We start from the raw sequence: 27,520 nt of genomic DNA on the forward strand, positions 1-27,520 counted from the left end.
CAGCATCACCTTGCTCCACACTTTTTGGTGAAAATCCTTGCACTGGGTTTTCTCCTTGTGCAGGGGAGTTTGTGTGGATGTTCCCTCCCCTGGGAAAAGCAGGGCCAGGACCAGGTGCGTGCGCCTGCGCAGGGAACCTGCCCGGAGGCACTCGGATGATTTCAGGCTGCATTTCCACCCCGCTCTTCCAACCCTTCCAGCTCACGCTTCCCTGCCCTGCCTCCTTGCCCCTGCCCATCTGGGGGCACGGATATAAACCCCTCCAGCCAATATGTTTCCTGTGGGGACCCAGCTTTGCCTGGAGGGTGCACATGACTCCTGTCCCATCCCAGCTCTTTCCCTAGGGACAGAGAGAGGGGATTTTCTGGCGGCTGCTGGCAGTGAGCTCACACCGTGGGCATTCCTTTGGAGCTAGAGCAGCAGGGCAGGTTGCTGCTCCAGCTTTGCTGAAAACCTTGGAGCTCCCAGAACGTGTCGAAGCAGTGCTGGTCCATCCAGGGATCACAGGTAAGCCAGCCTGGGAGGAGACACCAGCAGCCAGTGCTGGGCACTCCATCACTGCTTCCATTTTTCTGCTTCTTGTTCTTGTTCTTGTTCTTGTTGTTCTTCTTCTTCTTCTTCTTCTTCTTCTTCTTCTTCTTCTTCTTCTTCTTCTTCTTCTTCTTCTTCTTCTTCTTCTTCTTCTTCTTCTTCTTCTTCTTCTTCTTCTCCTTCTTCTTCCTCTTCTTCTTCTTCTTCTGCCTCTCCATCCCTTCACCATCTCTCCACTGACATCTCTTTAGCCATGAGATGGGATTTGCCATCCTGGCTCCAATTGTTTTTCACCTTGCATCGCTGCAGAAGCGATGAGGGATGAGGAGAGAGTCCCCGTGCTATGAAGGAGCACATGGAAACCCAGGAGCATGAAGAGTCAAACCCTTCTGCCTGCCACCTATTTCCCTCCTGTGGCTGTGATCTCAGCTGCTCTGGGAAGCAGCCAGCCTGCATTAAGGAGAGGCCATCATTAGCAGCGGAGCTCACCCTCGAGTCGGTCTGGCTGGTCGGAGCAGGAGCTGCAGAAGAGCTCGTTTGTGTTACACTCCTGTGTTTTCTCCCTTTGAACTGCTCGGGAAGGGAGGCAGAGGAAGCTGTGGGAGCCTCACCCTGCTGCACACCCAGGACACGGCGGTGGCTCAGCTCACCCCACTGCAAATGGGGAGTTTCTCCTCAAGAACATCAACTTATGAGTGGGTTTGAGACAAACTTCCCTTCCCTGCATTAGAGCTGAAAAGGTTTGCAAAGAAATGCCGTTTGCCACCAGTGTCTCGGGAGCTCAGAGATGCCACTGAGGCAGTGTCACCTGCCAGGTGTCACCCCAGACCTGCTCACTCTGCAGGGCTGAAGCAGCAAGGCTGGCTGGATTAGTCCCACACCACATCCAGGGACTGAACTGCTCAGCTCCAGGGAATTTCTGTCTCTGTTTTGTACCAAAAATCCAGCTACCATGGGTTTGGTGATGCTTCCAGATGCCTCTAAGGTTGGCACCTGTCTTCAAAAACAGCTCTAAAGTCACAAGGATGTGAAAAAAAATAGCAAACAGGAAACTTCTGATCAAAATAAGATCAGAACTGCTTTTTCAAATTAATGAAAGAGTGCTGAGAAACAATAAGGACAGGAAAGTCTTTAACATGGGGGGAAAAAAACAGGCAGAAGGTTAGACTTTGTTTTTGTTTGTAGCTGCAGTGCTACCAGAGGTTGGGTCTGGCAGTGGAGAACCCACTGGAGGTGTCAAACTCTGATCCCTTTCACTGGTAAACCAGGGTGGAGATTGCCTGGGAGTGCACCCCAAGTGAAACCCAATTCAGAGGAAAGAGGCACCTCCCAGTGCTCCCAGTGCCCCAGGACTCCAGTAATGCCCAGGGTCTGTGCTGGTGCTCCAGGCCTGAGCACCCAGGAGCCGAGTTCCAGCCCTCGGGAAGATGCTGAGGAACGACAGTGGAGAACAGAGCCAATGAGCACCAACCTCTGCAGGGCTGTCCACTCCCAGAGGTAACTCACAGAGCACAGGGAAGTCTTCCTGGCAGGAAGGTCTGAGTCATAAAGAAAGTGAGGAGAAGGGAGAAGATGAGGTGACCTGGACTGGGCTGAAATGGGGAAGCGTCGTGTGGCAGCAACGGCACCTGACAAGAGATGCTAATGCCATGGATTGGTGACCATCCTCAGAGTCCAAGAGCATTTCCTGGGGCAATTTGCAACTCCTGCATCAAGAGGAGAGAGGAATTATTGAGCAGTAGGATGTGTGTTGGGAAGAGGATGAGCCCTTGGTAGCCGGGTAAGGCGCTGTGCTGGGCTGGCTGGTGCCACACGTGTGAGGAGCAGGGTCCCCTTTGGGTGTGCAGCCTTCTCCTCCCCTGTGCCCACCACTGACCTGCTCCTCTCCTTTTTCCCAAGGTGCTGACCATGCCAAGCATATTTTCCTACCAGAGTGCTGAGGTGGATTGGTGTGAGAACAACTTCGAGCGCTCGGCAGTGATTGCCGAGTACTACAACACCGTGAGTGGCTGAGGGAGGCTGGGGCTGGCTCCAGGCACCTGGGAGCTGCTTTTGGGATCCAGACAGGATGGGACATCCCTGTTTTCTTTCCTCCTCCTCGCTCCTTTGAACTTCCTGGTGCTGGAGGGTGCTGGTGTGGGGAGCATTTTCTGAGCTTCAGGTAAATCACGGGACTTTTGTTGCTTGCAACGATCGCTCCCCAAAATGTGTTGGGGACAGGGGCACTTCTGGTGGGGGGGGGGGGGGTTGATTCCCAGTGAGAAAACTCTGGCAGAGCTCCTTCACAGCCCAGATCTGTGAGATCCTGTTATACCAGTCCTGCAGCTCTGCTGCCAACCGGGGTAAGTCCCACACAGGGCTCATATATTCCAGCTGAACCTACAGGAGTGGCAAAATGAGAGGCAGCACTTCCATGAACCGTGTCAGGCAGGTTGGGAACACGGAACTCAGTGCAGAGGGAAGCTGGAGCATGAGCCAGTTTCACCTCCTGTGATCCTTTATCACCCAGGCTGCATCCAGTGCCAGTGCCTTGGCTGGAGCATCCATATCTGCCTACAGAGGGCTGGGAGATAAGCAGCCTCTCCGAGCATGTCCTGCTCCCTCAGAGCAATTAAAGGCTCCCAGGGGTGTGAGGCATGTAGATTTACAGCCTTCCACAGGCCTTGTTTACAACTTTTGGCAATTACTGTCTAACACTAGAAGATCTTGTTCTCATGGAAATGGCTCTTCCTCTTTTTTTAAAGCATTTCCTGTTTTTAATAAATTACCTGTAATAACGATAATTCCCCAGTCCGAGTCCTGCAGGCTCCAATCGCCCAGCCAGGGTCTCAGAGGAGGGGGCTGTGTGTAGTTACTGCTCTTTGAGGCACTCAACAAAGAAAGATCTGCCAGTCCAGACCAAATCCTGCTTCCCTGTGGCACCCAGCTGGGTGTTTTTTGCTGTTTGCTGTTTACTGCTGCTGCTGCTGGGGCTCAGAGGTGCAGAGCAGGGCATAACGAGCAGGGAGATACAGAAATCACTCAATACTCACATCAGCATCTCAGATTTCGGGGCTTGGAGCAACCTGCCTGAGTGGAACATACCCCTGCACATGGCAAGGGGTGGAAGGAGATGATCTTTAAGGTCCCTTCCAACCCAACCCATTCTAAATGCAGTTGGAAGTGCCCAAAGCCTCTGGGTTTGAGAGAGTGGCTGCTAACACTGGAGAGGGGCTGACTTCCACCAAGAGCACGAAGCCTGAAAGTAAAGGTTTTGGTTTTGGTGTGAATTCCTTCCTTCCAGGAGGTAAATTTGCCTCATGTCCTAGTTTGATACAAAAGGCAGCATTTTTTAAACACATCTTTGGAGCTGAGACACCATTGACACAAACTTACAAAGTGGCTCAGAATCTTTATCACACCAACAACTATCTCAGGAGCTCTTCAAAAGCACTTCAGTGTCTGACTCCTCTGCTGGACACCAGCTGGCATGGCCAGATGCATGACTAATTCTTGTAGGCCCTGTAATTCCCATAAAACATTAACTCTCAGCTGCCTGGGTCATTTTGTGGCACAGGTTTCTAAATTCTGTGGCTACTCCTGGAAAGCTCACCCAGATGCCCAGTGCTGGAGGGAGGGCCCCTGCTAGCCACAGCCATCTCCCAGGCTTGCATTCCACACCACTGGGCTTGTTGGGAGGAATTCTCACTGTGTGGGACTCAGGCACAGTGAGGAAAACCTCTCCAATGCATGTCTCAATGCAGATAAAAAGGAGTGTGATACGGAGGGACAGAGGGATATGGACAAGCAAACTCTGCAGGATTTTTTTTCCGCTGGTTGGACTTGCCCTTGTTCTCCTCTGTATGACACTGGGCACCTCTTCCTCAGCAGAGAAAGAGCTCCTTATGGTCCCTGCACTGATGTCTTTTTTGCCAGCCTCAGGAGACCAGCAGAGTGCCTGTGTAGGAAGGGAGGGAAACAATTCTGTCTTAGGATGTGATTCCTGAGCAGCAGGAATCTAACCCTGCCATGTCAGCTGCCTGCCTTAGGCTGGCTGTGGCCTCCTGTCCACACAAGGGGTGGCAGAAGAGCAAACCCTCCTAAAATCTGCCATTATCTGAGCATCTGACAACAGCCTCAAGGCCAGACCTTGTCACCAAAAGTGAGCAGGAACATCACTGACATGGGCATCATCCCTTCCTCAGCAGCACAGCCTGGCTGGCCCTGCCTGGGTCCCTTCCTCAGCCTGCACAGCCCGTTTGGCACTGCCTGGGTCCCATGCTTGGCTGGCACTGCCCATGTCTCACCCCTGCAGCAGCACAGGGACCCCCATTCCTGCTCTGGGATGTCCCCCAGGATCCTGGCTGCATCCTGCAGATCCAGCTGGGGCTCAGGGCACTACCCCAGGTGTGATCCTAACAGCCTGCATCTTCTCTTCTTCTCCCCATTCATTTGTTCCCTACATTCACGTTGCTGCCTCTCTGCAGCAAGCGTTACTGCCCTGAATTAATTATACCAATATTTACCTCAGTGTCAATTTTCTGGAGGTTTAGGGTAGCTGGGAACCCAGCCAGCTTCTACCCAAGCCTCCTGGATCAATAAATCAGCAGGGATTCCTCAAAGAGCATCCTCTTCAGTGTCTTCTTCCCAGCCCTGCCCAGGGCTGTTCTGTGCCAGCAGCAGCGAATGTGCTGCTGGGGATTGCTCTGTGCCAGCCACACTCTCTCAGGCCTGCTTGGCTTGGATGCTTTTTATTGGAAATAGGCACCAGGGGTATGAGAAAAGAATGTAAACAGTACCTTTAAGTACCTAATAATACATGGTGGCTCATGGCTGGATGCAGTTCAGCAACAAAGCTCTATTTATAGTGACTCAGTGACCCAGAAATTTATTGTCTTCTGGTTGCTCGGGGGAGAGTAGAATTGTGCTCCAGGAGGGTCATCAGTCAGGGACTTGTCTTTCTACCCCCATTTCTTTGCTGAAATGACTGATCCAAGATGCTGGTAATGACACCCACATCCTCAGCAGTGTCTCTTTGCAGCAGCTCTGATGCTGCTCACACCCAGAGCTCCTGGATGCTCCACTGAGTAGTGAAATAAAGGGTGCAGATCTACCAGATCTCAGTGGCAGTGTGGGGTGTCCTAGCCCTCTCACATTCTCATTAATCCCATGGCTCTCTTGTCTGCCCAGAAAGTTGTGCTCAGGATGCTGCAAGCACTCCCCAAACTGCTGCTTCCTGCCCCAAAGCATCAGCATTGTGATGTCAGCACCTGCAGCCTCTCCCCTGCAACACAGGCCTGGCTTTAGGAACTTGCTGCACGGGTCTGGAGAGCCTCAGAGGAGTTCACTTCTGTCTCTGGCCCCGTGGGCTCCTCTGTCAGCTAAAGCTGCTTCACTGTGAGTGAGAACGAACTCCCTGCCACGAGTCCTGCAGGAATCTCCCTCCACTGCAGAAAGTGCCTGGCTGGAGTGAGGAGCAGCCTCTGCTGCCATTGCACTGCTGCTGTGCTTAAACCAGCACCTCCTGCCTCAATCCATATCAGAGGCTGATCTCACCTGTCACAGGTGAAGGTTCTGTCCCTCTGTCTCAGGCTGGAGTTGCAGAAGTTGGGCTCTTCCCAATGATCCTATTAATGCACCAGGATAGGAGCTGTGTTGCTGATCCCAGCCTCGCTTCTCTCCTAGGAAAAGAAGCAAATAGTTGGGCTCAGCTGAGGCACCTGGAGCAGTAACTCACATTTACTGGGGAGTGGGACACGCTGGGAGCTCAGGCAGGGGGACTCTCACATGTCCTATCACACCTTGGCTCCAAAACCACTCCCTTATCTCCCCAACATCCTGGGCAGAGGGAGCTGGTGCCTCCTGGCCAGTGTGACCAGAGAGGTTGAAATAGAAGCTGTGCTAGGGGGTCCCAGCCTGAGCAGAAACTCCAGAAAAACTTCTAATCGGTGTCCTGGGAGCGAAACCCTCCTAACTACATCTGAGATGGAGCTTGCCACATCCTAGAGGGAAGACAGAAAGTCAGCATTTAGAAATCAGAGTGATGAAAACCTTGTGTCCCCCAGGGGGGTGGGAGCTGTCCCCTAAACTCCCAGCTTGGCTGCTCTGCAAGGAATCCCGTTTATCTTCCTGACCTATTGGCACGGTTCCCCTGGTTTTCCCTCCCCTCTGCTATCTGATCTTGCACATCTCGTCCCGAATTAATGAAGTGATAACACAGCTATCATGTAATTAATGGCGCTGTTGCAATGCCCGGTGCTCAGGGATCCAGGGCTCTCCTCTCCCGCGTTTCCTCACTGACTGACGTTCGTGCTGGCACTTGCACTCTCCTGCCTTTTCCCCAAGCGTTTTCCCTCTCCTTGCTATCCCTGCTTGTCTTCCAAAAGCCTCCTTAATAATTTCAAGAGAAAAGAAATGTTTGAAGCACGAACACATGGTTTGATTTCTCAGTCGTTTCTGAACAATTTGACCTCGAGGGTGCAAGTGGGAGCAGCACTTCTCTTTTCATGGCTGGAATGGGAATTGGCCTGGATTTGGCTCTAAGCACCTATGGAAAACAAATACATTCGGCCCGAGAAGTGCTGCTAATGGGAGCATCAACTTGTCTCATGGAAGCCTTAGTGAAAATCAAGATGAATCTCCGGAGTTTAAGGGAATAGAGACCTCACATTAGGCATGAATTGTGTTTCCCTCTGGAATAGGAGAGGGTGTGTTCCAGAGAAATGACAACATCCCAGTGATTTGCAGCCCTGTTACCATAAACTGGGATCCCAGGGGATCCCAGCACTGATTTTGCAGTTTACCTGGTGCTGCTGAGGGGGGGGAGACTTCAGCTGTGGATGCCAAATTCCAGGGGTGGGGTCTAGGTCAGCATGGAGCTGAAAGGATGGAAGATGAAAGGAAAGGATTGTCAGGCTGAGATAAATTCACCCTGGTGCTTTGCCAAATGGCACTTCAGCAGATGGCTCCAGAGCCCCAAAGAGCTGTCTGGCAGGTAAATGCAGCACCACAATCCCAACCTTTCATAAGCAAGAACCATTTTCACTGGGGAGGCCATGCTTCCCAGGGATACCCCTTCCCTGAGCTTGCCAAGCCAGGTGAAAAAGGCAAGGTAGGAACCTACAGGGGGTAATTAAATTCGTTCAGATTTCCCTCCCCTGTGCTGCAGGGTGGAGTAGGCCTGGCCCAGCAGACAGGTCCAGGCTTTGGGCACTCACTGCTCCTCCCCAGCTCCCACATTTTGCCCAACAGCATCTCCTCTCTCCAAAGCACTGGCACCTTCAGCCAGTCCAGGAAGAGGCTGAGCCCCAGCATCATCCCCTCCTCCCCAGCACCATCCCCTCTTCCCCAGCATCATCCCCTCATCCCCTCCTCCCCAGCACCATCCCCTCTTCCCCAGCACCACCCCCTCCTCCCCAGCATCATCCTCTCATCCCCTCCTCCCCAGCACTATCCCCTCCTCCTCGGACAGGAGGAAAGAAGGAATTTTGCAGAGTTGGAAATCAGAGCAGAATAATTCCTCTGTGTTCATTTGCCAGGTGTGTTTAGAGGAGGTTTATGACCTCATGTAATTACCAGTGTCCAGAACACCTCCCCTCCCCAGGCCAGGTGGCTTCACACCTGACACCACAGGATGTCACCTCAGTCCTGCCTGTTCCCACCTACTGATGTCCTGCTCATCCTGCTGCTCTGCACCACACCCACTCCCAGGTCAGGATGTTTTGCTGACCGTGGCTTGCTGTGCTGGCCAAGCTCCTCACACCCTTCCAACCCCTCACAGGGGAACCACTGCTGGCTGGAAGGGTCAGGATCCATCCAGACAGCTCCTGGAGGGTCTGGGTTGACATGAGAGGGAGATGGCTGCAAACAGAGGAGTTGCTTGGAGACAGAAGGCAGCTGAAGATAAACCAGCATCACCCAAACAGGACACAGCAGCTCACCCTGGGCTTGCTGGCACTGAGGGAGGGCAGAGGTGTCTGCAGCCAATGCTGGATGCCACAGCAAGAGCTGCCCTTCCAGTTCCAGCCTGGCTGGAGAAACACCTCTGCCCTCTCCCTGTGCCAAGAACAACCCCTGCTTCCTGCTGGAGATCAGGATCCTCCTGACACACGGAGATACTGAGGCACGTGGTGGGAGGGGGCTTGCCCAGGAGCTGAGTGTGCCTCTTGTTTTTCAGATCAGCAATGTGAGCTTCTTTGTGCTGTCTCCTGCGCTGCTGTACCTGAACCGGCAGTACTGCCAGAAGAAGGCTGTGCCCCTCTACTTTATCTCAGGGCTGCTCCTCCTCGTAGGTGGGTGCCAGCATTGTGGGAAGACCAGACAGGTTGCCAGACTACCCAGCATGAGACCTTTGGAGGGTGTCAGTGGCCAAAGCACAGGGAAAACTCGGGTGGGCAACCAAGCAGCCAGGTCTGTTTGAAGCCTGCAGCCCATGGTTCCTGCCAGCTGTGGACATGCAGCTTCCAGCCCTGTAATCCCCATGGTGTGACTGGACCAACACAGTCCAGCCCCCTTGAGCACCAAAATCCACACCCTACTCTTCAGGAATGGTGGATCTTGAGGAATGGTGGATCTTGAGGAATGGTGGATCTTGAGGAATGGTGGATCTTCAGGAACAGCCCCCAGGGACCTCTCAGGGTTTGTGGGAGGATGGGGCTTTGTCATCTCAAGGTGCCCTTGCTCCTTGCAGGTGTCTTCTCCATGTACTTCCACATGACCCTGAGCTACGTGGGACAGCTCTTGGATGAGCTCTCCATCCTCTGGACACTGGCTGTGGCTTATTCCTTCTGGTACCCACAGGCTTACTTCCCCAAGTGCATCAAGACCAGGTATGAGCCAGAGGGACACGGTGCAGGCTCTGAGGGGAGGGATGGGACACTGACACTGAGGTGTAGTGACCCACAGATCCCCCAGTTGCCCTGCAAGGGGACTGAGGTCACTGAAGGGCTTTAGGATCAGGCCCTCCTTCTTATGGTGCTGACAGAGGAAAAGTCAAAACCCTCCTTTCAGCTGGAGCTGTTTGTATTTGTGTCGCTGCAGAGGAAACTTTGCATAGAGAATTTAAAAATTAATTAGGAAATGAAATGTTCCTGAACATTAACATTCAATTACTCACGCTGTCAATCTGTTCCAGCATCCTCTATCATCCACAGAGAGCTTTCCCTCAAGGCTGAGGGGGTTTCCCATAGGACAAGATGGTTACACCCCTCATTTCAAGGAGGGCTGGCTGGGCTGGAGGAGCCCAGCAGAAAGGATGGGGCCACTGGGAGGGCATGGACCAGCAGAAAGGGGAACCCAGCAGGGCTTTATCAGAGGATGTCCCCTCCCAGCTGGAGCCCTCTGAGCCAGCCCAGTTCCTTGCAAAGACCTGCTCCAAGTCTGCTCTGCCCCTGCGGAACAGGAGGTCACCAGGAGTTCACCGAGGAGACACAGCTGGGGGAGAGCAAGGGACTTGGGAAGGGATTTGCATGTGAAAGGCCCCACTGAGCCCTATTGTTGCTCAGGGAGCCCAAACCGGTGTTTGCACAGTCCTGCCCGGCAGCCCTTCCCGTGCAGAGCTCCCTGCCTGTGCCTCATTCCTGGCACCACCAGGAAAGTGCAGGAACCGCCTCCTGGGCTGTGCTCCGGGTCTGTCACGGACCCACGGGGGGCTGCTACCTCACCCTTCCTGCCAGGACCCCACAGACACGAGGGTCAGCCACATGCAAACAGATTGGAGATGATGGAGAAGCTTTGCCCCTCTCAGGACCTTTCCCATCTTTACCCTCCCCTCCTGTGAGCCCTGGGGACACTGACACTCTCTCCCAATTCCCCTCAGGAGACATTTCTTCTGGCTGACTGGTATCACCACCGTGATCAGCACCTTGATGTCTTTTGTCAAGCCCACCCTCAATGCCTACGCGCTCAACTGCATCGCCTTCCACCTGCTGTACCTGACCTGGAAGGAGCTCAAGAAGTAAGGAGGGGCTCAGGGGTTACCTGCAAGCCCAGCTGTGCTCCTGTTGGGCAGTGACTCTGTCCTCAACAGTGAATTGAGCCCAAGTCTTCACCAGCCACGTGTACTTGGGAGGGACCAGGCAGAGACCCAGGGAGGGCTGTGGGTAGTGGGGTACAAGAAGGGCACCTGGCCCAGGTGGCCATGCAGAATAGGGACAACCCATGGGACAGATGGTGGAGTCATCATCCCTGGAAGTTTTCAAAAACCCTGTGGATGTGGCATTTGAGAACAGGGTTTTGTGCTGAACATGGTGGTGGTTCTTGGTTAACAGTTGGACATGATGATCTTGGGGGTCTTTTCCAACCTTTACGGTTCTATGAGTCCATGATTCTCCCTCTTGGCTGCCATCTCTGCAGCTCCTGTCCCTTTGTGGGGCATTTGGGAACTAGTGTGGGGCTGGGAGAATGCACCAGGGTCTGGAGAGAAAGACAGGAGTGTTTTGGCATCTCCCAGCATCATCCTCACACCCAGAACATCCAGAACATCAGAAATCCTCTCCCCAGAGCCACACTTCTCCAGTTCCTGTGGATTCTGAGGAATATTCTCCAGAAGGAGCTTGCTGGGGTTTGCACTGCATGTGCAGGCAGGAACCAGCCCTCTTTAAAACTCCCTTTCCTCCCAAAATGATCACTCTGCTCCCTGTCCCTCGCTGTGTCTTCCAGGTGCAACGACAAGCGGGTTCACCGGATGGCCGCGGTCATGGTGATGTGGTGGGCACTGGCCATCACCAGCTGGATCAGTGACCGCTGGCTCTGCTGGCTCTGGCAGGCCATCAACTTCCCCTACTTCCACAGCTTCTGGTAAGGGCTCCAGGAACCCCAGCCCAAACATTTCCTGGGCTGAAAGGTCCACAGCAGAGAAACAGCCAAGATGAGACACTCAGCTGCATTATTTCCCCACCCTCTCCCCCTTTCCTGTCACTATTGGTGCTTCTCCTCACTCAGCCCAAGGATTCAGCCCTAACCACTGTTTAATGTCCCTCTCCTCCTCCACACCAGCCAAGCATGGTTTTGCAAGTGAAATGGTTCCAGATGTCCCTCCAGGTGGGCTCCCAAAGGGCTGTGGCTGCTCCTGGGGTGTTGTGTGAAGTTCAGTGTCCTAGGGGTTCTTTTAGCAGCCAAACTGAAAGGCAGGGCTTTGTTTGGACCTGACATTTCAGTGCCTGCCCAGGTGGGGCTGCAAGTGCTGCACACTCAGATCCATCCCCACAAAGCACTGGGATAGCTGGGACAGACAATGCAGCCAGGAAATGGGGAATGGTTGGAATGCGTCCCCTATGTCACCCCAGCCCTGCTGCACCAGGAATTGTCCCCAGCCCAGCTCAGAGAGCTCTGCCAGGATTTCCCTGTAGGCACAAACCATGCAGGACACTCACTCCCTGCAGCCCTCGTGGGACCTTTGGGGGCGGCAGCCTCAGGGTGACCATGCCATGACCCTCTGTCCAACACACATTTTTGGTTTCCTTGGCAGGCATGTGCTGATAGCCATGTCCCTGCTGTACTGCTGCCCACTGGTCATCTACTTCGACGTCAGCTACGAGATGCCCTCGTTCAAGCCAAAGCTGGAATACTGGCCCAGCGACTCGTGGCCTGTTGTGGTGCCCTACGTCACTCTGGAGGAGCCCCACAAGCAGTGCTAGAGCTGGGTGACCTCAGGCCTCCCTGGGGCAGGGGGTGTGTGATGCTCACACAGGGAACATCTCGGCTGTGTTCCTCCTGTCCCTCAGGCAGGGGCGGTGTGGTAGTGGAAGGGGTAGGGAGCAGCTGAGGTCTCCTGATGCTGGACATGAAGCAAGGTGGGAGCTCAGAGGTGCCTCGGAAGGCTCTGCCCAGACTGGTGTTCAGGGAGCTGGAGATTTCCTCCAGCAGATCCCCATGAGGTGGGGAGGGACACGATGCTGTTTCTGTGTCCTCTGTGTTACTCAAGCACCAGCACCCCTTGCTGACAAGGGCACAGTGGAGAACACTGAAGCCAATCTGGTGACAGATGGGTTTGTTGGGGCTGCTCTAATTATTATTATTATTATTATTATTACTATTATTATTATTATTATTAACTCTATTTATTGATGTATGTGGTCTTACTCAGGAGAGCTGTGCATTAAAGCTGTGGACACTGACTTATACTGAAGCGTTTTTTTTTCCTCTGACTGCACCACATCCTCTTATCTGCCAGTCACTCCCATAGACAGAGCAGCCAAAGCTCTCTCTGACCCAGGGAGAACTGTTCATAAAGAGAAGTCCTGGGTGAGAGCCCAAAAGAGGCTCTGCTGGCCCAGGTCCTGGGGTGCCCTGCCCCAGGCTCTCCCTCAAACCCCAGTGGCCCATGTTCCTACCCAGCTCTGAGCCTCCAAAGGCCACAAAGGTAATTGGAGACTCCTCTGCTTTCTGGAAGGGCTGTCTGGAGGCAGGATGAGGCAAGGAGCCAGGATGATCAAAGCTGGCTGAAGGAGGGGATTGTCCCACTCTGCTCTGCACTGGGGCAGCCTCACCTCCAGTGCTGGGGGCACTTTGGGCACCACAAGGTCAGAAGGACCCAAAGCTGTTGGAGAGTGTCCCAAGGAGGGACACGGAGCTGGGCAAGGGGCTGAGGAGGGGCTGAGGGCACTTGGCTCGTTCAGCTGCAGCACAGGAGACTGAGGGGAGGCTCCTCGGGGGCTGCAGCTCCTCCTGAGGGGAGGCAGAGGGGCAGGGGCTGAGCTCTGCTCTGGGCCAGGGACAGGAGCCCAGGAAGGGCTGGAGCTGTGCCAGGGCTTGGCATGGAGCTCAGGGAAAGGTTCTTCCCCCCGAGGCTGCTGGCACTGCCCAGGCTCCCCAGGGAATGGTCCCGGCCCCGAGGCTGCCAGAGCTCCAGGAGCGTTTGGCCAGCGCTCTCAGGGATGCTCAGGGTGGGCTTGGTGGGGTGGCTGTGCAGGACAGGGGCTGCACTGATGATCCCTGAGGGTCCCTTCCAGCTCAGGATATTCTGGGAGTCTTTGATTCTACGACATTAGATAAAAATGTTATTACCTTTGCAGGAACAAAGAGATGTAGAGCCTTAGAGAAAGGCACTGCTGTGCTTTCCTGGTTGTCCCTGCTGCTGCTCTCACAGCCATGGGGACACGCTCCTGTTCCCTAAACCTTGCTGCTCACAGTGGCAAGCTGAGCCTTGTGGTGGGTCTGGGCCCTGGCCCAGCCTGCAGAGACTGTCACTGGGGAGCACCAAGGCTGGCAGGTGACTGAGGCTGGCTCCCTGCAACACAGCCATACCAAGGTAATGTCACTCCAGGGACCATTTTTGGGCCCCTGCGAGTAAAGCAACAGCAGAATCACTCTGGATTTTATCTCTGAGAAGAAGGTGACAGGCCGTGCCTTCTCCCATGGCCGCGGCTGCCTTGTGGCTCCCTCTGCAATGGTCCCCAGGGCCACTAGATGGCAAATTTGGCTCATGAACCCCGAACAGTATTTCTTCCTGGGAGAGGAATGCCTTGCCACGGACTGGACTCCCAGGCCTGGTCCCTCTGTTCTCTCCATTCCCAGCACTGGGGTCAGACACCTCTCCTCCAGCACGGTCACCCCTCAGACACCTGCACAAGGTGCAGGGCACTGGGAACTCGCATCTCCAGCCTGTGCATGCCCCTCTTTGCCCATCCTGGTGCCCATCCCGTCTCTTTGCTTCGTCTCCCCTGCGTGCCACCACTCCCACCTCTCCCCTCATCACCCCGTCTCCCTTTCGCTGACCCTCCCAGCCGCTCTCCCCCTCCTCACCCTTTCCCCGGCCCATCACATTCTTCCCCAGCCTATTAATAACTTCTGGGCAATTGCACCGGGTCCCCGCTGGGCCCGGCCCCGCCGCCGCCGCTGCCCCGCGCAGCCACTGAACGCGCCGGCAGCAAGTTCAAAAGTGCAGCGGGGCTTTCACAGCCCCGAGCCCCGTCAGGGGGTGGAGGAGGCCGCTTCCAAAGAAAAGGCGGCGTTGCCAGGGAGCCCCTGGCACAGGAAAAGGGGGTCACCTTCACCTCCGGCAGGACCCGCCGAGATGGACAGGCGCCAGCAGCCCCGCGGGCTGGAGATGCTGAGAGCGGCCGGGGGGGTGAAGGGCTGGGCCGGGGGCGAGCGGGGCTAATTGGCCACCTCCGGCCACCGAGCCCCGGTGGGATGCTCGGCCCAGTGGCCAAATCCCCCCGTGCAGTATGGAAATAAGGGAGGTGTCCCCGGCGCTGCTGCCGGGAGAACAATGTTGCTGCAGTTGAGTGACTGTAACAGGCCCCGATGACAGCCGGGGCCGCGTTAAAAATGCCTATTCAAGCAGATCAAGACATTGAGAGGCCTCGTGGGGATCTGAAACCCTCGGGGATTTCTGGATGAGGCCAGAAGCCGAATCCCCAGCCCTGGGAACCTGCGGGAAGGAGAAAAAAAAAAAAAAAAAAAAAAAGAGAGAAAATAAAAGAAACCCACAAAGCAGCTTTAAAAGGGCGGCAGCGCCCAAGGCTGGGCCTCTTGCTTCGAGCAGAGCTGCAGCCTGAGAAAGCAAAGCAGCCCCAAAACCAGCCTGTGACGGTGGTCTGGGCATCCCCAGGGCTGCACAGGGTTATCTGAGGCTGGGTTTGCACCTCCAACATGCTCCCGAGCTGCTGGGGATGCTCTGTCCTTCCTGCCGGGGAGCCACGGCTGCAGTCTGTGGGGCAGAGCTGACAAACACCCCTAAAAGCTGTCAGGGGGACGAAGGGATGGCCAGAACAGTGAGTGGGGACCTCCTCAGGGGGTGAGAGGCTGCAGGGCCCCTTCTCCACACCCTGGGGAGTTGTGAGGGCTCCCTGTGGCCCAGACCCTCGGCCATGTGGGTGTGACAGGTGTGACACCAGCTGAGCACAGGCCAGGAGCACCTGCAAAGCTCAGGGGGCCAGGCTGGGACTGGCCAAAGAGAAAACTCTCCTTAATTTTGCCACATTATGTCCCTGCTTTGGTTCTCCACGTGGCTGCATAAACCACAAAAAAGAAAGAGAGGCAAGAGAAGGGGTGGGAATGAGGAAGAGGATGGAGGCTGCTCCTGTCAGCTGATGCCAGATTAAAGAGGTTGGGAAACAACAGCATCAGTTGAGTCTATTTGGTGCAATTGCAAAACAAATGAAAGAAAAACGTTGATAAGGCACCAGTCCTGCAGCATCAAGGATTAACTTTTACCTGTTCTGCTGCACCAGTTGCCTCCCGCTGTTTCAGATTCCCAGGATCTGGCTGGCAGACTGGAAACTTTTCAAGGCAGAGTGATTTATCTGTAAAAGATATTGCACATTCAAGGAGACCTGCATAAATAATGCAAAAGTAATTAATAATAACTCAGTCCCTGCTCTTAACAGTGCCAGGAAAAATAATTGCTTCACTGGAGTGTCACTTATGCCTTTTGGAAAAGATCTTTATTTGTAAAGTGTCTCGGAGTGAAAGGACAGGGTAGTTCTGAAACAGGGAGTGGATGCCACAAAGTCCTGGGATTTTAGTGCCAGCCTGGCTATCTTCAGGATTGATTTAAAGAACCTTCTGCTGGAGTCAGGTGAAACCAACATTGGTTCAGCTTTGATTTTATATTTAGTTTTAATCTCTCATGTCTGCAGTCAAAAGTTTGAAACCAGGAACACAAAGGGCTGAGAAACCCAGGAAGGAAAGAGATAAGCTTCCAAGAATTATTACTTTTAAAATTCTTGTCCTTTCAACTCTCAGTGTAACTTTTGAGGTTTGACACAGGATTTCCAACTTGGGGTCTGGCAGTCCTGTCCCACTCACTTCACCACTGCTAGGAAAGATACTCCTTTTTTTCCCCTCACTGTTTTCCCTACATCCTTGCTGTCCACTTTTCTTAGAAGACAAAACTAACCATAAATGCCAGGATTTCATAGATATTGCTGGCTGTTCTGGACAGGTGGAAGCTATCAGGTGCTGACTAGCTGACAGGAAATATTGTCACTATATTGCAGGGAATGCTCTGTTGCTGTTTTTGCAGGGTCTCAAGGTCCCCACCTGTGTCCTTCTGTCTGAGCTGCACCCACAGCCAGGGCTGGGTTTGACCAGGGATCACAGAGATGTGGGGAAGGAGAACCATAGCCATTACCTGGGAAAATAAACCAGCTGACCAAAAAATGAGGTTTTAATCAAAAGATCAAATAATCTCTTCAGCTGTTTCTATAAACCCCTGTGGTTTGGTTCCACTTGGGAAGACATTCTCACTGCTGCTGGCAGAAGAAAAACAAGCAGCTCCTTTCTGTCTGGCAAAGTGGTTTGAATAACTTCAACTCTCCACTAATGGCTGCTATCAAAATACCTAAAATGGCAGGATTAATTTTTCTATGCCTTCCCATTACAGCTCAAAACGTGGTTTCAATTAGGGTCGGTCTCCACTTTTTTTTTTTTTTTTGTTCATTTTCTATGCACATTCAGTTGCTTCTGTCTCTATTCCTGCAGAGGTTCTTCACAGACATGTTAAAACATAAAACTGGACTGTACTGAAATGTCCCACTTTGCTTCTTTGGCACCAATATTTAACAAAAGTTGAAGATTTACCTGAAATGCTGAAATACTCAACATTAAGTTGTACATGGGGTTATAAATTTCACAATCTGCCATAGATGCTGCATTTATTTAGATAGGCCTTCAACAAGAGACCAGCTGTCTCAGTTCCCTGAAATGTTTAAGCATATGTTTAATTTTAAGAATATGAATAATTCCATTGATATCAATGGCACTTACACTTAAGAATATATTTTGCTGAGCTGGAGCAAGGAATAGTGCCATGTAATGCCAATAAAGTGCAAATTTCAATATCTCACTAAGTGCTTTCTGGGACCAATTTAAAAATTAATCAATGAAGAGCTGTCGTGTGAAAATGCAGGAATTAATATATGTGAGATTTTGCTGTTCACTATCCTAATATTGCCAAGTATTAACATCCACCAGAGCACTGACAAGTGAAATCTGTGAAACAGAGCAAAAATGGCAACAAGTTGCATGTGTTGTTCATCATGAATCATCCTATCAGGCTTCACGATTTGCCCATGTAACATTAAATAGCATTTACCATCTTTACAGGCAGGCAAAGATATAGATTAATTCCAATTAAGATTTGGAATCAGATGATCTGTAAGGTCCCTCCCATGCCAAACTCTCTCAGGGATGCACAGGATGGGATTGTTGGGGTGTGTGTGCAGGGTCAGGAGTTGGACTCATGATCCTTGTGGGTCTCTTCCAATTTGGGACATTCTGTGATTCTGTGACTCTTAGTGTTTAAAATATTATAGGGAAAAGGGTCAAAAATAATATTATTTTCCTCTTTCTAGCTCTTACCCTCCACAAAACATTTTTACGAGGATCAAATAAAAATTTCCAGGCACAAACACTTCAGCCACTTGGATTTGCCCTCATAATAGTACTGCTCACAAGTTCAACACCCCTGACACTGCCTGTGACCTACAGAGACCTGGGCCGTGCCCCTCTTCCCCTGGGATGGTGTCACCAAATAAATAACTCTATATCCATATGCAAATGATTGCTGTTTTCAAGCTGTTCCCCAGCGACCTCACACCCTGCTCAGACGGTGCAGGAATATGTTTCCCACATATGTCAGATGTTTTGTGACACATTTCACATGGATTTAAAATAGATCTCCTGGCCTATAAAAATGCCCAGGCACCCAAACCAAGCAGCCTGAACCTGCAATGTTTGCAGAGTGCACTTCCAAAACTGTGTGAAATGGGTCCAAATGGATTGTGTCCTTCATCCAGCTCAAATATTGATGGTTTATAACTTTATAAGTGCAGTGGATCCACTCATGGGTGGGTCTTACCTGGCTTATTTGATGGCGAAGTAACAAAGGGAAAGAATTTGTTACAGCTTTGCCCCCACAGTGACAGTTCTGAATCCTCCCTGTGTTGGTCAAAACAGTGTTTGTCACAGGTGTTTGTCACTTTATATTCCAGCCTGACTCCCTTGAAACTGCACTGGCTGTGCTTTTATGCAACAAAATCCAGCTCCAGGGTGTTTGAGATGTGCCACGCTGCTAAAAAATGGCTTTGCTGCAATCAGGGGCACTCCTGTCTCACAGGTAACGATGGCACTGATAAAGCTGAAGTTTCAGTGGGCTGAATTTCAGCATGGCAGGGCCAGCCAAATGCCCTGAGTCACAGCAGGTTGGCATAGCCCCCACTGCAGCGTGGGGCACTATCTGAGCTGGTATCATACCTGAGCCAGGTAGAGCAGGGGACATTTGCATGCATTTGCATATGTGGCAACCCCTCCTGCAGTTGCTGTGCAGACAGGTGAAAGCTCTTTTTACACCATTCCAGAAAAACAGTTTAGTGGAATCTATTATGGGAGCAGCTGACCCAGAATCCACAAAAAAAAAAAAAAAAAAAAAAAAAAAAAAATCAGAAATTCTTAATAATTTCATACAATCCCAGAATCAATCCCAATGGTTCAGATCATTGAGTCCAGCCACTAACCCAGCAACACCACCACTTAAACCATGTCCCCACATCCAAAGGTTTTTGAACACTTCTAGCAATAGTGATTCCATCACTGCCCTGGGCAGCCCATTCCAATGCTTTACAACCCTTTCTGGGAGGAAATTTTCACAATATCCAACCTAAACCTCCTCTGGACCAACTTGAGGCTGGTTTTTGTCCTGTCCCTTGTTCCCTGGGAGCAGAGCCCAACCCCTACATGGCTGCACTCTCCTGTCAGGGAGTTGTGGAGAACCAGGAGGCCCCTCCTGAACCTCCTTTTCTCCAGGCTGAGGCTTGGAATGCCACAGGCTCTGTAAAACAGCTCCAGGAGCTCTGGTTTTGTCTCACAATGTGCTCTGAGTGGAGAGAGCATCACACACCACCGGGCTGGGGATCCACTGCCCTTGGAAAACACCAGGGGCTCTCAAAGCCACCAGGCTGAATTACTGGGGTTGGAAATAGCAGAAACACCAGTCCCAAGAGGAAAAGGCTCCACACAAGATGAGAAGAGCTCAGGATGCTCAGAAGCAGGGCAAGCATGAGTATGCAGCCACTGAACTGCCACCTTAGAGCCCTAGGAAACTCCCAGCACTGGGAGGGCCTTGGGAAAGGTCCTGTCTCCGTGTATTTGTAGAATCATGGAATGGTTTGGGTTGGAAGGGACTTTAAAAGCCCATCCAGTGCCACCCCTGCCATGGGCAGGGACACCTTCCACTGTCCCAGGTTGCCCCAAGCCCCACCCAACCTGGATTTGGACACTTCCAGGGATCCAAGGGCAGCCACAGCTGCTCCAGGCAATGTGGGATAGCAATCCCTACTCACTTTTTGGGCTCTTCAACCCAGAACACAACTCAGAACAGGCTCTTTGGTGCTGGTTAGACTTCTCTACTGATCTCCTTCTGTCATGTACTATTTTTCAAGCTATTTTTTCCCCTCATCTGGTATTTTTCAGCAGCCTAAAGGTTACCCTGCCAAGGGTGGCAGTCCCCAGTCACAAGGTGGCCTCTCTCTCAGCATGCAGATGGGCACCTTTCAAAGACTTTGGCAGCAGCCAAAAGCAGCCCTGTGCAGAGCAGACACGGATTTCAGCAGTGAATCTCCCTCCCTCCCATTGTCCCACGATTGTGTTTGCTCCATGAGGTGCCTGGGCCCGTCTTCTCCAGCTGTCCTTGTGCCAGCAGTTTGTATTCAGCCTGGGACAAATCCAGCTGGTGAAATTCTCCCCGTGGCAGGTCTGGCCAGCTCTGGCAGCACCAGGCTGTTACATCACTTGGCCAAAGCTGACCTCTGTGTGCAGAGCACGAAGGGAAGGTGGCCTCACCTCAATAGCCAGCAGGCGAGGATTGATGGGTGTCACTTCAGCAGCCCATTATAATGCCAAGCTCACCTTTGGTGTTAATGAGGCCCCTTCATTAACAGCCTGGAGCAGAGGGGTCAGGGGCTGAATAGTGACAGGCTCCTTTCTCCCCCAGCAAGCTGGTGCTGCTCATTCAGAACTGGGTCACGTTGGCGGGGCAGTTCGAGGACGCTTGTGCTGCCCATGTTGCATCTGCAAGGGACGTGATGTGTTTGAGACTATTCATCTGGCTCTTTTCACCAGCACTAAATACCCAGAAAGAATAAAATAAATTCTCATTGTGTTCCCACTTACTAAGAAAATTTTCCCTCTTCCTTCTGGTTCGGGGAGTTATTGTACATTTAAATCTTTCTGCATTTTTCAGTAGCTATAGCATGCTATAATTTAGATTTTCCTCGGGCACAAAAGAACTTAGTTGAGCTAAACTGTATTACAGTGTGGGTTGGGTTTTTTTACAAAGTCCTTCATTAATAAGGAACTAAAGAATTTCCAAGCTGTCTGTAATTTTTCCCAGATGCAGCTAGTAGTTGCTAGGAGTATCTTTTTGGCAATCAGAGTTTTTGGTTATTAACAATCTGGGCTTTTGCTACACTACACCAGTGTTAAATATGTTCTGTGAACACTGCAGTGTGGAGTGTGAACTGCAGAAGGGGAAGGCAGACACCAGGCAAAAGAAAATCATTTTTCAGAAGAATAAACACTGCTGGGGTTCACAGCTGATTGAAACAAGCACAGGATTCCCTGCAGGGATCCCAGTGTTGATTAACAAACCAGGAGCCAGCGTGGCTGCAGCCCTCACTCACCCCTCACTCACAGCTTCTCCCTGTCACCCTGAGGTGACCCTGGGCCAGACACAGACCAGAGCAGCACCCAGGTCCCCCCAGAGAAACCAAATCCTCCCTCAGCTTCAGGTTCAGGACATTTTCAGAGGCTGCACACAAGGATGTGATGCTGTGGTTGGTAAAGCCTTGGTCCACACCAGGAGAAAGATCTCTGCCCCTTCTTACTTAGACATCACCAATTCTGGGTTTCAGCTGCAGATTTGCCCATCCTGGCAACACCACAGAGCACTTGGCTCATGGGGTGTGCTTTGCAGAAGTGGGTGAAGGCCACTGTAATAATTTTGCAGCTGTCAGAGAAGGCAGGGAAGTCGCTGACATCCAGAACTTGAGGATTTTTCCACTCAAACACGTTGCACATGAGCACAAAGTGGAAGAGTGAATTTTCTCAGAGAAACCCTGCTCGAATGCGAGGTTTGCATCCTAATCTTTAAATCCTTTAGAGCTATTACAAGATGATAATTTTCTTGCACTGCCTGATTCTTTCCGTGCTGGAATCAGCCTTGCTTGTTCCCTGGCTGGTGTCCAAGCCACTCAGAGCCCAGTCTGACCACAGAAGTCGTGGTCTTCAGTGCAAGAGTGGAAGCAGAGAAGGCTGCAACTAAATTAGTAATGAGAAAATAATAATGAATGATGAAAAACAGTGAAACAAACTTGTTTCTCCAGAGAGAGGAAGGGCAAGCCGCAAGCACAGACATATGAAACCATGACAGGGACTTGCAGTCGATGCACATCCCTCGGAGTGAGGGATGCTAAACCTACAGGAAATAAATTTTGCTGGAAAATGAGCAATTCAGGCATCTTGGGCTGCATGAGGATGGCCTGGAGGGGCTGCTGGGGAGGGTGGGGGCTGTGTGTGAGGGGGTCAGTGCTGTGTTCCTGCAGAGAAAGGGAGCCAGGGGAGGGAAGAGGTGCCTCAAGGGACAGTTTTGTCTGCAGTTGCCTGCTGCTCAGGTCATCCCAAGAGCTGGGGTGAGCTCTGCCAGTCTGGTGGCTGGGGGGACACCTGAGCATGGGCTGCTCTGTCAGGACTTCACCCACTGGAGCACCAGGACTCACCTGATCTCCAGGCCCCAGCTGCTGCCTCCTTCACTCACACTGCCCAGGAACAGCCACGTTCGGCCTGTCAAACATCCGTGGTGTGCACAGGCAGGAGAGAGAAAGAACGTGTTGTCCTTTCCCAGGGCTGGAACCTGGGAAAACACCCCTGAAATCTTTCCCATCCCTGGCCAAGGCAGGGATAAGCACAGTGCAAAGTCTTTTTTCCACTTTATTTTCCATCATCCTCAACTCTCACGGGACAGAACCAGCCCTTGGCATGGTCCCCCACCATGGGCCAAGCCAGATTAAACACACACCTTTCAGTCTGAGACAAGGATCTTTGAGGCAAGACTCTGGAAAGAAAAATAATAATAATAAAAAAAACCAAACAAAAATGAAGGCGAGCTGTCGTGTCTCATTTGCATATTTGAATATTCAAATAAGGGCTGTTTCTTATCCATTGGCACTGGCCCTACTGTAGATGGCAGCAGCACAGCGGATCTCTGCCAGCATCCAGTGCCACAAAGAAAGACGCTAATTGGATTTGCAGACGCTTATTGCAAAGCCCAGAAGTTGCTGGAATAGGTATAAAGAACCAGGAGCCCAGCCCACGGCTGCCTCGGGTGCGAAGGCACTCGGCTGACAGCTCGTTAGCTTGAGATCTCCCTGCAAAATTAGGAGTTTGGAGAAGCCTGGATGGCTGCTGGCTCCAGCGTCCCCAGCACCCAAAACTCCCAAAGAGCCTGGCAAATTTTCTACCCTTGGCTGTGATTTTTTTTTTTTTTTTTTTCTTTTTGAGGGGAGCTTGAAAAGAAAATCGGGGTAGGTTTGATCAGTGGTTGTGCTGGAAACGGTTCAGGCTGGGAACTGCTAGCAGAGCAAAAGCTGGTTCTAGGAATTTCTCTCCTTGAGTGTTTTTGCAGTTGAATGTAAAGAGCCACCCCAGCACATTTTAAATTAATCCGTTCACGCCACTTCATCAAATATCCTGAGTTGGAAGGGATCCACAGGGATCAGCAAAGTCCAGCTCCAAACTGCTTGTCCCAGCAGAGAGCTCTTGGAGCACCAGGTGGTGCTTACCCCAAATGGGTCACCCCAAATTGTTCAGTAAAAATGTGGTTTAATACCCAATTATTGGCCTGCCAGAGTGCATGTGGAAGCTGAGGCACCTGGCTCTGGGTTTCCCATCTTGGAAGTATCCAAGTTCTTGCTCAGATCCTGCCCCTGAAAGCTGGAGGAGTGACCCATGTCCAAACCAGAAGTGGGATGGCAGCTGTGTCCTGCACTGGGAGAGCATAAAAACAACCATTAACACCAGGCTGGGCAAAAATAAAAGCATGGAAAAATTGCCATTGAGGGAAATTAAAACAAAAAGCAAATTCCAACGATGTTTCAGAGGAAGAAACAGGGAATTTTCAAGCAAAAGCTCAGGGTCTGCTGTGTCTGAACAACACGTCTTGCACAGGGTGGAAATTCAGCAGAGCAAGAGCAAACTTGGGAAAGACGAAGACATTGCCAGGAAATGTTCAGCCCTGGGAGCACGTAACCACCAAGGACTGTGATGAGGCTGTGAGTGAATAGCCAAGATGGGGAGGTAGAAAATAAAAAGATTTAGACCCGAGAGTCACGTGCATGGGAATAATGTTCACAATTAAAGATATCAATGAGAACCCCCAGAGAAAGAGGCCCTTTCTCAGTGGAGAAGAAAAGGGACTGTCCAAGGAGATGTCTCTTGGGACTGCATCAGACAGAAACATGGAAAATTAAAACCGGAGCACTTAAAGGAACCCAAATCAGGCTCTTTATTGTTGTTGTTGTTGTTAACTGAAGCGATTAAGCATTTTGCTTTGCTAATATCCTCTATCAGGTTGATGAGGTAAAGTGGCTCTTTAGAACAATTTGGGAACCATTAATCCTCGCCTGTGGCGATCAGGCAGCGACACACAGAGTTATTGGCTAACACGGGGTTTTTCTGCTGCCTCGCAGAGATCAACAAACTATTTCAAACAAGAAAGTTGCACGGAGAAAAATTCTGAGCGAGTTTGCTCGGAAACAGTCACCAGTTGCACTTGTAAAGATTTTGCCGCGTTCCTTTAGGGCTGGCAGAATTGAGAGCTATAACTTGTCATTTAAAATTCTTAAAAAAAAAAAAAAAAAAAAAAAAAAAAAAGGATAAAACTCTCCCCGGGAGGGAGAAAGAGGGGGGAGAGGGGGAAGGAAGGCGGGAAGGGGAAGGGAACTGCAGGGGAATGAGGGACAAAGGGGAGAAATGAGGGAAGTGAAGGGGCAATGGGAACTGAGAGGAAATGTGGGAGACTGAGGGGAAGAATGAGGGGAAAATGAGGGGGAAAATGAGAGAAACTGAGGGGGAAATGAGCAAGAGTGAGGGGGAAAAGAGAAATGGAGGGGAAAATGAGGGAGAGTGAGGGGAAAAAGAGAAATGGAGGGGAAAATGAGGGAGAGTGAGGGGAAAAAGAGAAATGGAGGGGAAAATGAGGGAGAGTGAGGGGAAAAAGAGAAATGGAGGGGAAAATGAGGGAGAGTGAGGGGAAAAAGGAAAGAAACTGAGGGGAAAATGAGGGAGAATGAGGGGAAAAGAGGAAACTATGAAGTGGACTGAGGAGAATGAGGGTGACAGAGAGGAAAATGGAAACTGAGAGGAAATGTGTGAGACTAAGGGGAGAAATGAGGAAGACTGAGGGGGAAAATCTAGGAGACTGAGGGGGAAAAATGAGGAAGACCAAAGGAAAAAGGAGATAAACAGGGGGAAATGAGGGAGACTTGGAGGAAAAATGTGTGAGACAAGGGGAAAATGGAAACTTAAGAGGCAATGTGGGAGATTGGGGGGGAAAGAAAATGAGGGGGAAAATGAGAAAAACTGAGGGGAAAATGAGAGAGAGTGGGGGGAAGGAAAGAAGCTGAAAGAAAATGAGATTGAGGGAGAAAACGAGAGAAAACATGGAATAGTGCAGGGAAAATAGAAACTGAGGGGGACATGAGGCAGACCGAGGAGAAAAGGAGAGATAATGAGGGGGGAATGAGAGAAACTGAAAGAAAATGAGGGAGAGCAAGGGAAAAAAATGAGGGAGAACAAGGGAAAAAGAGTGAAAGAGGGAAAGGAGAAAAACAGAAAGAAAAAGAAGGGACACCAAGGGAAAATGGAAACTGAAAGAAAATGAGGGAGATCGATGGAAGAAATGAGGAAGACTGAGAGGAAAATGAGAGCTATGGAAAGAAAATGAGAGTGTAGGCAACTGAAACGAAGAGAGCAAAGGAAAAATGAGGAAGAACAAGGGAGAATAAAGGAGTGAGGGGAAACGGGGGAGAACAAGAGCAAATGAGAGAAACTGAGGGGAAACGAGAGATAGGCAGGAGGGAAAGGGGAGCGCTGAGGGAAAATGAAAGACAACGCGGGGGAAAATGAGACGGGGGAACGTGAGGGAGAGACGGAGAGAAAAAAAAGGTGCAGGAAGGAGCGAGGCTGCGGAGAACAAGGCGAGCCCTGCCCGGCCATCCCGGGCTACCCAGCCCGCCGCATCGGGACCTGCGGCTTCCCTCGTTTCCCCTTGTTCCCACCTCATTTGTGTCGGGAATTAACACACCGTCGGGGAAACGTGGACCGAGGGCGGGATGGGAGGAGAAGGGGCGGGATGGCGCGGCCGGGAGCGCACGGCGAGGCCCACACGCCTGGTCCCTGTGTTGGCTGTGCACTAAGAGGAACATCGCGGGGAACAGAAGCAGGGACAGCACCGGGACGGCAGCCGGAGCAGCGCGGCCGCCACATCGCCCCACACGGGGCTGGGGGGGCGGCCGGACCCCGCTCCCGCCCCCCGCCTGACCCACAGCGCTGGCCCCGCCCACGCGCCCGCCCACTCTGCAGCCCGCCCACCGCTCATTGGTGGATACGCCTGTCCATCACGGGGAGGAGGGCGGGGCCCCGCCCCGCGGCGTGCGGCGCGCGGGCATTGGCGGCGCGCGGGGGCCGCTGTGGCGCTGAGGCGGTTTCCGGTTCCGCGGGGCGGGCGCGGGGCTGGCGCTGCCTGTGAGTGACACACAATGAGGCGGGCGGCGGGGCCGTGAGGGGCCGCGACCGAGCAGGCGGCGGCCGAGGCGGTGGGGAGGGGGGTGGGGGGGACGGACAGAGCGGCTTCGCTCGTGGACTGAGCGGGGGAAGAGATTCTCTCCCCCCCCGCCCCGCCGACCGGGCAGCGAAACCGCCGCGGCGGTGGGAGCGAGCGAGCGAGCGGGGCCCGCGGCGCTGCTGTGCCCAGCCATGGACAATCAGGTGAGGGGAGCGGCCGCGCCGCGCTGCCGGAGGGGTGGGGCGGTGCCGCCCCCACCTCAGAGAGGGGGGCACGTACGGGAGGGACCCCCGGGGAAGGGACCCTGAATGGGGGGGGGCGTCCCTGTCCTCGGGAAGGGGGGGCTGGGCGGCATCGCCCCCCTTTGGGGGGCATATCTCCTCCTCACACCCTCTTTGGGGGGGCACACCTCCTCCCAACCCCTCATTTTGGGGGGGGGTGCATGTCCTCCCCATACCTTTTAAGGGGGAGACCTCCTCCCCATTCTCTTTTGGGGGGGGGGGCACACCTCCTCCCCAATCGTTTTTGAGGGGCACATCTCCTCGTCAGTCCCATTTGGGGATCACACCTTCTCCTATGTGCACCCTGTTGCGGGGGTTCATTTCCTCCCCAATCCCTTTTGGGCGGCACACGTCCTCCTCACACCCCTTTGTGGGGGCACACCTCCTCCCTAGAACCCCCATTTAGGGGGCACGTCTCCTTTTCACACCCTTTTGGGGGATACAGATCCCCTAGATCCAGTTTGGGAGGGGTCACACCTCCTTTCCACCCCCCATTTGGGGAGGGGGCACGCCTTCTCCCTACTTTCCTTTTGGGGGACACGTCTCCTTAATCCCATTTGGGGGGTACACCTTCTCCTTCCCGCACCTTTTGCGAGGGCACACCTCCTTCCCCAGTCCCATTTGGGGGGGCACACCTCCTCCCCACGCCCCATTTTGGGGACACACCTCCCCCACACCCCCCATTTAAGGGGGGGGTACATCATCTCCCCAGTCCCATTTGGGGGGGCACATCACAGCCTTCATTTGATGGGTACTCCTCCTTCCCACCCCGCATTTGGGGGTCACACCCCCTCCCTAATCCCATTGAGGGGGGGACACCTCCCCACACCCTTCTGGGGGGGCTTCAGCCCTCTCCCCTCCGCGGGCGGCCGCTGCAGCCTCGCCCGCGGCAGGGGGTGTGAGCAGCATTTCCCGCAAATTCCTGCCTGGGATTATTGCCGGGGAG

The 27,520-nt window shown here is 52.5% G+C and overlaps 2 protein-coding genes and 1 long non-coding RNA gene across 5 annotated transcripts in view; 2 read left to right on the plus strand and 1 right to left on the minus strand.

Moving 5' to 3' along the window:
• LOC128800593 (uncharacterized) overlaps window positions 1-26,010 on the minus strand; it is a 33,250-nt gene extending 7,240 nt beyond the window's left edge. For both annotated transcript variants that reach the window (XR_008435014.1, XR_008435013.1), the window contains exons 1-4: window positions 25,788-26,010; window positions 20,362-20,523; window positions 15,670-15,758; window positions 6,067-6,191 (exon numbers count right to left, since the gene is read on the minus strand). This is a non-coding gene — a long non-coding RNA (uncharacterized LOC128800593). The remainder of the gene's footprint in view (window positions 1-6,066; window positions 6,192-15,669; window positions 15,759-20,361; window positions 20,524-25,787) is intronic.
• ACER1 (alkaline ceramidase 1) lies at window positions 181-12,632 on the plus strand. 2 transcript variants are annotated; one of them, XM_053965903.1, is made up of 7 exons: window positions 181-507; window positions 2,431-2,532; window positions 8,687-8,801; window positions 9,200-9,338; window positions 10,328-10,465; window positions 11,170-11,307; window positions 11,978-12,632. In XM_053965903.1, exons 2-7 carry the CDS (start codon window positions 2,440-2,442, stop codon window positions 12,144-12,146), a joined length of 792 nt encoding a protein of 263 aa, XP_053821878.1. In that variant the 5' UTR covers window positions 181-507; window positions 2,431-2,439; the 3' UTR covers window positions 12,147-12,632. The 2 variants fall into 2 exon arrangements, with proteins under 2 accessions (XP_053821878.1, XP_053821879.1); XM_053965904.1 differs by lacking the exon at window positions 181-507 and adding an exon at window positions 2,047-2,311.
• Window positions 26,011-26,304: 294 nt separating the features above from the next.
• Window positions 26,305-27,520, plus strand: part of MLLT1 (MLLT1 super elongation complex subunit) — a 31,805-nt gene continuing 30,589 nt past the window's right edge. The window contains exon 1 of the mRNA XM_053965896.1: window positions 26,305-26,496. Within this exon, the coding sequence (XP_053821871.1) occupies window positions 26,485-26,496 (12 nt within the window). The 5' untranslated portion in view covers window positions 26,305-26,484. The remainder of the gene's footprint in view (window positions 26,497-27,520) is intronic.

The sequence above is a fragment of the Vidua chalybeata genome, chromosome 27, assembly GCF_026979565.1.
Source record: "Vidua chalybeata isolate OUT-0048 chromosome 27, bVidCha1 merged haplotype, whole genome shotgun sequence".
Taxonomy (NCBI): Eukaryota; Metazoa; Chordata; class Aves; order Passeriformes; family Viduidae; genus Vidua; species Vidua chalybeata.